The sequence below is a fragment of the Cyprinodon variegatus genome, unplaced genomic scaffold (genome assembly GCF_000732505.1).
Source record: "Cyprinodon variegatus isolate N-32 unplaced genomic scaffold, C_variegatus-1.0 Scaffold195, whole genome shotgun sequence".
NCBI classification, from domain to species: Eukaryota; Metazoa; Chordata; class Actinopteri; order Cyprinodontiformes; family Cyprinodontidae; genus Cyprinodon; species Cyprinodon variegatus.
The window spans coordinates 275219-288200 of NW_015150648.1; the positions used below are offsets into that span (position 1 = coordinate 275219).

Sequence of the window (12982 nt, forward strand, 5' to 3'; positions counted from 1 at the left end):
AAAGGTGCCACCCTAAGGCTGTACAATGATTTTAGAAGACACTTGGTCCTCAGATGTTCAAATCTATATGTCTCTGCAAAAATAGTGATTTAAGTCAAATGTAATTAGATTTCCAGTTAAAGATCAATTTTTTGTGTGTGTATTTATCCTTTATTTAACCAGGTAATACCCATTGAGATTAAATATCTCTTTTGCAAGGGAGACCTGGCCAAGATAGGCATCAAAATTACATTGCATCATTACATACGTACAAAGACACACACATAAAAGCCAAATATGCACTTAAATCTTACAGCCATCTACGTTGGGTCATGTCAATCTGAACCGCAAGGGTCTGTTTTACCACAAAATTAAAGAATGTGGTAGATCATTACAAAAATTGTCCAGCTGTGTTTTTTAATTAATTAAATTACCAGCGTAACTCTGAGCTTTTTGTTATGATGCCAGTCACATCCATAAGGACAGCTGGTAAAGAAATGTTGAACGGCTTCTAATCAAATTACCCTTTTATTGCAGCAATTTATTCTTATTCTCTTCTGTAGAGAACAATATTAAATCTTATTTGTGCCAATTTAGTCAGAGGACAGAAAAAAAGCCTAAAGCCCACTGCTCTCATTAAGCTATAAACAAGAAAGAAAAAAAACAACAAATGGTCATTTTAGGCGTTTTATTAAATATATGAATCAGGAAATTGTCTATATACCAAACTGAACAATTTTTGTTCTCTACTTCAAAAAACACTTTGGAAATGGAAAATTTTAAATGGAAAAATTTCATTAAAAAGTCAATATCTAACATGGATGCATAAAAACCTCATTTTATATCAGGGTAAAATTCAGTTTAAAGTAACAGATTATAATTAAAAATGTCTCCGGACCTTAACTGGTTGATGATTTTCTTTATTCGGATTGCGCTGATTTTTTGTTGGAGATAATCCTGGTATTACATAGTCTGTGATGCCATCCACTGACTTTGAAAGAGAAACAAACCCACAGCAACACTTACCTTACACTGTGCTTAACAGTAAAGATGAGATTCCATTTAGATAGGGTCAAATGACTTTTCTTTACAGCCAGACGGTTCTGATCTTTGCTGCCATTCTCCATCAGGGTGTTATAAATAGGGAAAACATAAATAATGTTGTTTCCACCACTCCTGACTGTAAACAATTCTCTTCTTGAATAGAAACAGTCAACGAATCGACTATCAGTCCATATGGGTTTGAATGGAGCCTGTCAGCAAAGTCTTGAAGATCCAGTAAAGCTGCAAGAAGAGCCATTAGCCACAGGAGGGCGCTGTTTCATCCTTGTAAGACTGAAACCTTTTTTTTTTCAGAAATATTGCTTTTTGTTGGCTGATTTTAGTATGAATTAGTTTTTTTTTATCTCAATCTTCTGTAGAGTGGAAAACCAGATCTTCAGTCTATGGAAGGAACCCTGGAGAGGAAGAATAAACTGCAGCTGGGAGGAAAGAAAGTAAGGAATGCTTAGGCCTACACAGTCAGCAGATGTAAAGCCTTCAGTCAGCAGCATGTGGTCTTATCTTATTTTCCCAGGCTGCCTCCAGAGGCTGGAACTCTTACCATGCAGTCCTGTACAGACAAACCTTGTGCTTCTTCCAGGACAGAAAGGAGACGCTGCGCGTAAGCAGAAGGAATTAATCTGTAATATCTGTTGAGCAGTTAGAATATGGTGTCTAATCATGAGTTTGTGCTGCAGAGCTCTGCATGTGGACTACCACTGAACCTAATAGGAGCTGAGTGTTCCCCTGCCCCAGACTACACCAAAAAACCCAACTGCTTTCGACTACGGTAATTCACAACACTGTACAACATTTCAAAATCCGATGTATTGTTGCTAATTTGTCTTTGTCTCCTTCTATTATGGTCTTCAGGCTCCGTGATGGGTCTGAGTATCTGTTTAATACGGCCTCCCGCTTTATGATGAAGAAATGGATCATGAAAATACAAGCAAGCACAGGTAAATGTGATCATATTTTATTATAATGTATACTAATTTCAAGTGAGCAAATCAAAGCTCAGCAGTTTCTGTACTGAATAAATGTGCCACTGATGGGATCTATTTCTTCTGTCTTGTCAAAGGTCAAAGTGAGTTTGTGTCTTCCCCAACAAATGATCTTGGTGATCAAGGCCTGCCCCTCTCTTTGTAAGACAATAATCTAATTACTTATATCAAAACATTTACAGTTTGTACATATTTGTGCATATTTAAAGCAGACTGTTACCCATCCCTGTCTTTAGATCTCTGGATCAGGCCAGCGGTCAGTGCCCTCCCCAGCACAAGGCCACACACACATTCCCAAGATTGAGAAAACAAAGCAGTGATGAAACCAAAGAAATTGTCATCTTTGCTAGAGATCAGGGTCACATGCTCCAGACCCTAAGAGAGGATGAGAAGTCGAAGGTCTTATCATTGGATCCAGGCTGCTATGGTGAGAGAGAGAGGCTGTTTGCTTAACAGTATTTATGCATTCAGAGGGTATGAGCTCACCCTGTAGCCAAGTGATAAGAACAAATATCTACAGCTGGAATAAAATGTTGCAGGTATACAAGGCACCACTAGGTGGGGCTGAGGCATTATCTTATTCCACATTAAACTATTGTAGTGTCCCATAACAGCACAGAGGGCAGTTATATTTTCACAGCATATGTTTAATCTCTTCTTACTAAGCATTTCTTGTTTTCATTTGACCCTTTAGATGATGAAGAATGTGGCTTAACTCAGACAGTGACTCACAGACTTTCTGCAGAGACCAAATCTCCTTCCTCCTCTCACTCCCCTGCATCCAGCAGTCAGAACTGGCTCAGCAGCAAGCACCGCTCCCACTCATTTACATCAGGTTAGTTTGCAACACTTCACATCATATTTTCATCCTGATCCAGGTTAAAATTCATTACTTTATTTTTCTTTTAATGAAATTTCAGCAACTTATCAGAGGATTAACCCCATACTGCCGTCTCCTGGAGCAGAAGGAATGGATAAAGGATCCAACTACTGTGTGACTTTGGTTGTTGGAGGCAGTTCAATAGAAAATGCATCAGTAAGCAGAAGTCTGGAGCCTTCAGTTCTGCCTCTACCTTCATGGCAGCCAGACATGTATAAGGACTCCACTCTGAAAAGCTACTCCAGCCTCCCAAGACCTCGCAACAAATCTGTCTTCAAAAAGTTCTTTGGGAGAAAAGAGCCCTAATCATATGAAAGAAGATTTTGTATAGATAGTTTCTAGTGTGCAGTGCACATATAAAACAAAAATACACAACTACTGACCATATTTATGAGCAAAACACTTATCCTAGTTATATTTTTGATGTGTTTGACATAAATCAATTTGTAGCCTAAACAGTCCTTATAAATAAACAGTTTTATTACAGTCTCTCTTTTTTATTCTTTACTTTTAAAGGTCAGATAAGATTTACAAAATATTTGGTTTGCACTATGCAGTTGTGGTCAGAACTATATTTACATCATTATTGGTATTTACAGCTCCCTTTGCAACAAAGGTTGTGAGATTTTGAATACCTGGGATCTTTTGTCCTCCGTAATGTTTCATTTTTCCCACTGCTCTAAAAGAAAGCAGAAATCTTATTTAAGTCTGCCTAATGAGGTACAGGGGAGCTGTGAGGATAACTGCTCTACATCTCTATTCCACCAGGTGGCAGTCATTAAAAACCAAAGGCAAAACAAAGAAAGGCTAATCAAGTCTATATCCTGATATATGTTCACAAAACAAGATGGAGACCTCACAAATGGAAATTGCATATAATGAATTCATTACAAATATTTGATTAATGTTTTTTTTTTCTTTTAGTTTGGAGTGAACTGATTAAGCAGCTTTTAACTTCATTGGATATAGTGCTTTAAATCTATTGTTAATATTTGTCAAATCAATGCAGACCAAAAATGACACCAAAAAACAAACACTACCAACTGTCAGGCACTGGCGGAAGCATCATGTATGTTTTTTTCTCTTAATGGTACTGGTTTTTAGTAAAATATTAAACCATAAACTTTTTGTGTAATCATTATTTCAGTTAGTTGTTTGGTATCTGGCTTTTAAGCAAGTTTTAACGTTTCTTTGTAAGGTTGAGGTTGCAACTTTAGCTGGATGAGTCACAAAGCTGAAGCCTTGCCTGCATCTTCTTTCAAACCTCTCTGTTAATTTGATTTAGAAAAAGAACAAGTAGTGATAGTTATTTGTCTTCAGCATCTCTTCAACCCATAAGTATTCCTAACTGTTTTTACGGTGGTCTGTGGTGTTTCAGCAGGCTCCAGTTTGGTGTTTCATATGTTTGGTATTGAACATTATAACACATTTCTTTTAATCTGTAATTGGCAGCTTGAGCTTGACATGGAAATTCTATTAGGCCACTGATCTAAAGCCTCTGTAATGTTTGTAGAAAAACATGCATTTTGACCCTCTGTGCATCCAAGGAAATCTTCCATAAATTCATGCTTTTGCATCAGATTGTTGCACAAGTTTTAAAGTTAATTGGACGTTCATAGTTATGAGTTTATGTAAACCTCTGACTGTAACTTTATATGTTAATTAGATTTTTTTGGTCTGCAGCCTTCTGTATTTTCTTTTTCTGTGTGTTTTGGGATCAGCTGTTCTTCATGTTTTGACCAAGCATTAACGATATGTTGAGCTTCTCAGTCGCTTTGCATCATAACTGCTCCTCAACTATGAACTCACAGTTTGATACTGTATGATATTGCGTGAATTTGATACTTTTTTCACCTTATGTTGCAAAGAATAAACACATAATAAAACTTTAAAACAAGGGTTTGCTTTTGCTGTGATTAAATGACGATTTTATCAAACATTTGAAACTGAAGATTCAAGGCTGTGAAAGCAGACAATATCTGCATTTAAAGCCATCTTTTTGCATATTATCAACACCTGACCCCATTCAGTGATGTGATGTAATCATACATAAACAACACTTCATTTAAAGCTGAGGAACCAGACACTGTCTGTCGACATGGTTGCATAATGAATGTGATTCATAAAGTATTTGAAAACAATGCTAAGCATTGCAAAAGAGTCAGTCTGCCTTAAGTTATTGACAGCAGGAAAGAAAAGCGCTTTACAAAAGAGATGTCATGAAAACTAAAGAAAACTTGGTAACTGCTTTGGATGCGCAGGGTTGTTTGTACAGCTAAAGAGTGAGCAATGGGTATAATTTAAGTGTGTGAATTTTGTAAAAGCCCAAATCTTTAAAAGTTGTACTTTATTTGAGACTATGAAACCAAATTAGTGTCTTATATACAAAAAGGGGAAAAGGGTGTTTTTAAAGTCAAAGAAAAAGGCAAATCAAGGCAGTAGAACTTCCCTGTTAGAGATATTAGTTTCTGTGTTTTGCTTGCAGAGTGTAACGATTGAAAGAAGCAGAAATGTAAGAATATATTATATGAGGATTTGAAGTGATAGTGTGTGATAAAAAAAATAGATCAATTATATCCTGTCATCTTGCAAATCTGAGGTAGGATTTAAGAGCTGCACCTGGAAACACTTATCACATACTTCTGCAAAATAGCCCAATCACAGATGTATGGAAGGCTTCAGAATGCCTGCATGGTACTGCCAGTCAGTGAGGTAACAGAGCATCCTATAGTTAAAATGTGAAGCACACTCCATCAGCAATAAAAAAAAAAAAAAAACTCAATAACTTTACTATTATTTTTTCTCCTTTTTTGCTGTTATTCAAAAAAATTAAGTGAATTAATTTAATCATTTGGTGATAAGAAAAAAAAACATGGGCTAAAAAGTATATTATAAATACTACTTTCTTTTTAAACTCCAACTTTTCTGGAAGGGTTAAGATAATAATATTCTATAATATTCGATTAAATAAATAAAGCTGTATTCACACTATTAACATGTGTAGTAGAGATAAGAAAATAAGCTTTTATGTTGGATTTAACATTAGGAAACACTGAGGGACGTGATTTGGTTTTGAAAAGCTTCTGTTATCATAATTTTAGTCTTCTGTAATATTATTGGGTGCTTTTATGTAATCAACAGCACATGAAACGTTACACTGGAAAAACAATCTAGAAATAAGTAAAAATTTCTTAAATTAAATGTATTTACCCTCAATTTGAGCAGGTAAATGAGATAGTTTGCCAATGGAATGAGACTTTTTACTCTTAAATAAGATAATTAGATAATATGCACTTGAAATAAGACAATGCAATTGTGTTTTCTTATTTTAAGTGTAAATTATCTTGTTCCATTGGCAAAATGTCACTTTTACCTCCTGAATCCAAGAACAAATGCACTTACATTAAGAAAAAAAAATGACTTATCTAGATTTCAATTTTTTCCAGTGTAGTGTTAGCCCCCATGCTGGATAACTGTAAGTTCAGTGATGTATACAGAGAGTGTCACAAAGTGGACATGTAAATCTGGGCTAATCTAATGAGAAAATAGGTTCTGCTGTGTCAGCCACTGTTTGCTGAAGTTAGTGAATCCTCAGAGCCTCTGCATAACCGAAAAAAAAAAACATCTATCACCATTGTTCTTGGATCACTGCCACAAAATGTATTGAACTTTTTTAAAGCAAGAGCTGCTTCAGTGTTTTGAAGTCTATATTTATTTAAAACTTAGTGATACAAATGACTGCATTCACATATGGCACCTATTCCTTCGGTATGCACTGACTACCATACTAAAGACATTTCTGTGGGTTTTTCCCTCTCCGTCATGTTTGCAGTGACAGCCGTATCCTTTAAGGGCCCTGAGGGACGCAGCACCAGCCAGTCGATTGATCACCGTGTCCCAGATCTCTGTGTCCTCTCCACCCTCTGACCTCTGTACCATTTGCTGACAGCTCCTATTGCTGCCGTCACAGCTGTGTGGGGCTTCCCACGTGACATGTCTGCCGCTAAGGTGGGGTGAAGTCTGCTCTATCTCGCTCCTAAGTCATCCACAGGGGTCGCCAGTGTCTTTCAAAGAGACCAGGAGACCAGAAGGAACCATCAACATAATGTGATGGGAAAAAGATGCCCTTAGGCCCGACCCCTCCCCTGCTGCTGATCGGAAACGATGCTTAGGCCCCTGGAGAGATGCATGACGCTTAACACATGACAGATTCCCAAAGGGATGGGAAGGTCCTTGTTTACTTGAGCTATTTGAAGAAATACACAGTTAAGCAGCATAATTTTTGTTTATAAGGTAGATTTATATTTTATATAAAGAGAGGATTTGGGATCCTTACAAATTCTTGGAGCTTTCAACTGGCATCAAAAAGTTAAGCAGCGTCATTTAGCAGGCTTTGAAACCCAACGCCGCAGGCTGCAACCAGCCTTGGGGAGTCCATTAAAGGGATGTAATGGGAGGAGTGGGTTTAGGAACTATCTGTGCTGGGGAGCGTGGAAAAATGGTGGATCAAATGGCCTTTTTTCTACAACCACTTTAACTACCCACCTGTTAACATCTGCAGATATATTGCTGCCGTCCCTTGGTTTAAAACTTCACTATTTTTCTAATTGTAGTCTAGCTTTGGCAAAGTGGATAAATACATTTGCAGAGAATCTATATGTCATAGAGTATGGATAACCAATAGATAACATTTTAGATGATCTGAATAAATCCTGCATTAAAGCACTGAGAACTCTGACTCCAACACATACATCCTGTTCTGGATCCTTTTGTGTTAGCCTGTTTTTTTCCATTCAACTTGGCATATTTAGGATAATTGGATAACAGTGCTGTGTCATCAATGCAGTTTATGTGCTAAGTATATTCCAAAAATGTTAAAAGACAAACCACTGGACTTTGTTTCCAAGTTTGAAGACATTTTGCTTCCCATCCAGGAAGCTTTTTCAATTAAAATGTCAGAAATAGCGTTGAGTTTGAGGCTTTATACAGTAGCCTAATAAAGCCTTGTTTTTGCAAATTGAAACGGACAAACAGGTCAATCCCTTTGAAATGGGGGTTGTTTGGCTTCTTTTGATAGCCTGCAATACCCCATATATGTCTATGTCCCTGAAAGGGGGGTCGTTAAAGGGAATTGTTGGCCTGGCTAAATAGGCAGGGTCTTCTGTTTCCCTGTATAGCCCTTTTTTTAATGGTATAGTTTAGATGGTTAAAATGTGAACACAAAGCAGTGTTTAAGCTGTTGAAGTAAAAGAAAAACACATTTTGGAAATTTTCTTTTTGCTTGCATTTGATTTTTTTCTGGACTAATATTTGGATGAACAAAAACAGGCATCTGTATTTATATCACCCTACAAACCAAACAGTATAAAGGAAAACAATAAAACTCAAAGAAGTTACTTATTTTTCTTTCCTCATAAGATAAATTAAGACTTAGTTTTGATTTAAGAGTGAGGATCTATCTTTCCCTGCAGTGCCTTGCTGTCATATGAACAGTTGTACTCGGGGGCCTGGTAGAAATTGTGGGAATGCACAAACCAGCTTGACTCTGAGACTTAACCTTGATTTCAGGGAGTACTTCTAAAATCATGCCATGTGCCAAGTCCCTGCAATTAAATCATTTGCATTGCAGAAGAAAAGCAGTTTATTAAGGCTTCACATCTTAGTGTATGTCATATTTTTTTTCCAAAGAAAAAGTGTATGAATTGTATATGCTGCTTTTAGAGGGATAATGCAGGCTGTTGTGTAACAGTATGTCAGATTTATATCAGCTGTGTTTGGCCTTTTAGCCAAGGGCTTCCTGGACCATACATCATCCCCCACCCCCTCCTCCCTGTCTGCAGCTGTCAGTGTGCCTCCTGGGTTGGTACCGCAAAGAGCAATAACTGGAGAGAACTCTCTACATCTAAGCGCCCGCCCGCTCCCCCTATCAAACCTCAATCCCCTTCCCAGCCTCCCATCAAACAGCCAAATCCCCTTTGTCCCGAATTGTTGGTAAGCTCTTCGTATTTCTATAGAGTTGGGAGGATAAAGGGTTCAGGGACATCTGGCATGGAAATTTGGAGAAAATGTACCTATCTCTGTTATGATATGAACATAGATTAATATAAAGTTGATCGATTGCATGACCTTTCTACTCTTGCATTGGACACATCAAATGATTCATTCATTATGTCATAATGGAAAGTAAATGCCCTCTAATTCTGTTTTTTTACAAATATTTTTTGTCTGAATTGGATGCAGTATAATGTTTTTTTCTTTTGCAACAAAAAAACATTAATTTAAAAACAAAATGTGGTTTCTCAACTATAGCTATAGATCCAGTTCACAACAAAGGTATTCAACTTCTAGATTTTTTTCTTTCAAATCTCTAAGGAATAACTTATAAATATATTTAAAAGCCAATTTAAAAAGATATTAAGTAAAGAATGTTTAAAAACTCAAAATAAGATTTGCTTTTTAATCAATAACCTTACACTGCATTTTTTTTTTTTAGATATCTCAATTAAACAGTGTGTGTGTACTTGTTTGTGTTACCTATTCAGGACTGTTTTTTGGGTATATTTACTAACTTTCTGAGGACCATAAGGCCTTCTGGGGACCCAAGGCTGGTCCTAATGCAGTGGACCCCATTTTTAACCTTAGAGAGTTAGTTTAGAGGTATAGTGTGGATTAATTTTAGATAAGGGTTAGGAATATACTGATAATGGTTAAGGTAAATGGTTAGGTTTAGGCATAAATGCATTAACTGGATAGAAATACAACCTTGTGTGGGGTGTGTGTCACGAGGAACAGGTGCTGATTTGTCCTATAGATAGGACAAGGTAGCATAAGTGCAAATTAAAAAAATATATATATATTTTTTAAACACTATGTTAATTTTATCTGTGACTAACTAAATGAAAAATCTGTCTTGGTGATGTTTGAAACTGTCGATCACTTAATCTTATTTGAGCACCTGGAAAACTGGGTTGGGCTTTCTGGTTTCTGGTACAGCATTTAATTGGTTTAAATGCTGCCTGAAGGACAGACACTTTTTTGTGTTAAATTTGTCATATGTTTACATCACTTTTTTCCTCAAAATGTTTTTATCACTGCTGCTTACCTGCACTTAAAAAAAATAGTCTAGAGAGCTGTACTTCACCAAATGTCTTTTTGTTTACACTTGTGTGTACAAAATGACAAAATAAAATCTGTCAAAGACTAAGTCAATAGATAATTTTACATTAGATACCACAAAAATTTCATTTGGCATTCCACAAGGGTCCTTCTTAGGGCCCCTCCTATTGAAGATCTACATGCTGGCCCTGACTCAGATCAATAAACAGCAACATAAGTTAGCATAACTAAGCAGACAACATACAGTGATAAATTACATTGTCACCAGGTGATTATGAACCCATTCAAGCAATGGATAAATTCATAGTAGACATTAATGCATCGACTTGCCAAAATGTTCTTCATTTATATCAACACAAAAATGAAGTAATAGTTCCTTTAATTTGAATAGAGGAAGAGTGTGAAAACGATGACTTAGAGCTTTAGTCAATCCAATTAAAAATCTGGGTGTAATGATGGACTCAGACCTTAACCATCTGAGGCACATAAGGAAAGCAACAATGTCTTCACATATCTTTCTAAATAATGGATCAAAAAGCTGCAGTTGATCCAGAATGCTGCTGCCCACATCCTCACTAAAACTAAGACAGTGATGTAAATCACTTTGTCATCATGTAAATCACCCTTATCTCAGAGAATAGCTGACAAACATCATGATAAGTCAGTGGATTCAGCACCTACAGTGCTTTTGGGGACCGGCTGGAAGAAGGGCTGACAGGAAGAGAAATAGTTAGTTGCCCAAAAATGGACATGCAGTTCAGATCACTTGAGATGAGGATTATGACGCTAGATGAAACCAAGGATTAAGGAGGACAATAAGGTGATAACATTTTGTAATGGTTGCCGGAGATTATTAACTCAAAGCTTTCATTGATTTCAGGAAACAAAAGAGAAATTGATACATAACATTATCTTAAGTGACAATCAAACATTTTAAATTGGTTGGTGTTCAGTTTATTTTGGAACTATTTATTTCCTAATATAGATACATTTTCCATAACAAGATGACTTCCTATTTAAGGAAAACATTTGTTGGTTTCTTAATATTCAGTGACAGTAATAAATTAAAATTGTCACATACAATGAAAAGGACGGTAAATGAGGTTTAAAAACAAGTTATTAAACAAACATCTGCATATTTGAATCAACAAGTCTCCATTAAATGTATTAGACATAATCTACATGCCAAGTGATTGTTGGGGAATCATATACGGTAAAAAAAAAAGTCCTTTCTTAACATCAGATAACCATTTCAAAATTGCTAAAGAATAAACAGTATTTCAAACAAAGTGTTAGACTTAGTTTCAAAATTTTACTTGGATCTGACCTGAAACAAAATATGTATATGTAGAACAGCCCTTAATGATTTTCTGTGAAATATGGATCTTAAGATACATAAAATAAATAATTGCTTAGAAAGCATTGGCAAATTAAGACCTTTATTTTTTCTTTTCAACAAATATTTCCTGCTGGGCTAATAATTATGGAGGACTGAAATATGTTTTGATGTGAAATCTATTGTTTAAGTTTTGTACTTCTGGTAAATTCTTCAACACTTTCTTCTCTAACTCTGAACACATGCTGTTCAGGTGCTATGGATGAGCTGTCACATGCAGCAGATGACTCGTAAATATGCACATATAATGACAACATGAGCTGTATGAATGCTAATTACATTATAAAGCATCAGATGCATCCATATGTGCGTACATCATCCATTTGTTAGAATTGGCAAGGTCTTTGTCACTGTTATGTAACCCATCTGGTTCCCTGCTGCAGGGAGCCGCCGATCACCATCCATAGAGCCAGCTCTCGGCAGCAGCACCTCTCCTCCATCTCAGGCTGTTAGAAATCTGCACCTAAAACATTAATGTGATGTTGTACTTCCACGTTAGATGGAAAACAAAAAAAATGCAACTTTAAAGAACACTGTTGCCAGGTGATCCAGTGGTACGCCGGTCATATGAGGCAAGGGAGCAGATGCTTGCGCAGCGGCTCGTCTGACGCAGATTGCGGCTGGCAGTTCTTTCAGCAGCCTGCCTGACAGGTCACATCAGTTACACAAGCAGGCACTGCAAAACATGCCAAGAGAGCCTCTCATTTTTTTCACTTTGAAATGACCTGAAGGGATTTCAATGCTGTAGAAATAAACAAATAACTTAAAATGTTTACTAGAGGGTGTTGTTGTCTAGTTAGAGCTTGAAAAAAGCTGTCACTCGGAGCTCTCGCAGAATCAGTGTTCTACTTGTAGCGAGTCGATACCATCAACAGACTATAGGTCACAGAGAGTTGACCTTTTCTGCAGGTTTGACAACAAATTATCCTCCATTGCCTTAAACCCTCTACTTAGCTCTGCTACAAATCGTTTATCAAAGCTTTCTGACATTTAAAAAAATAAATCCTGAATTCATTGTTACTTTTATCCTACATTGTAATCCGATGAAACATGGAAACAAAATTCCAGGGACAACACAAAATCCCTGAAGCTTATTGTAGCAAAGAATGTGAAAACAAAAGCAAGGTTTATGATCAGGGTAAAAATCTTTGGATGTACAAAAACAGTCTCTACATTTTCTTTTAACAGAAAGATGCTGTTTGCAGAGAGAAAATGTGTATACAGAATTTCCAGATTGGGTCATTGTTCAGCTTTTTATTAGGACTTTACATAATATAGTAAAGTACTGAACTGCTGCAAAAAGTAATAAAAGTAATAAAGCATTATTCCATTTATTTAAATACCACTTAAAAAACACAGTGCAGGGTTAGATTAAGGATATCCTAATCTTACAATGCACATCATCCTGACTAAACCATTCCCATCACAGAGGCAGCATCATGATGGGAGCCCTTTTTTTTTTCTTTTTTGCTTGGACAGGGCAGTTTGTCTGCGGATGACAGAAATACAGAAAAGCAGCATAGTTTTCAGGTTTTTATTTGCAAAAAAAAGAAAAGAAATAGGCAT

At 36.5% G+C, this 12982-nt stretch overlaps 1 protein-coding gene across 8 annotated transcripts in view; it reads left to right on the top strand.

Moving 5' to 3' along the window:
• LOC107087815 overlaps positions 1-3690 on the top strand; it is a 46904-nt gene extending 43214 nt beyond the window's left edge. For all 8 annotated transcript variants that reach the window (XM_015379590.1, XM_015379588.1, XM_015379586.1 and 5 more), the window contains 9 exons: positions 1186-1308; positions 1401-1475; positions 1556-1642; positions 1719-1810; positions 1894-1979; positions 2102-2165; positions 2261-2451; positions 2719-2859; positions 2945-3690. In XM_015379590.1, the coding sequence (XP_015235076.1) occupies positions 1186-1308; positions 1401-1475; positions 1556-1642; positions 1719-1810; positions 1894-1979; positions 2102-2165; positions 2261-2451; positions 2719-2859; positions 2945-3210 (1125 nt within the window). In that variant the 3' untranslated portion in view covers positions 3211-3690. The remainder of the gene's footprint in view (positions 1-1185; positions 1309-1400; positions 1476-1555; positions 1643-1718; positions 1811-1893; positions 1980-2101; positions 2166-2260; positions 2452-2718; positions 2860-2944) is intronic.
• Positions 3691-12982: the final 9292 nt, after the last annotated feature.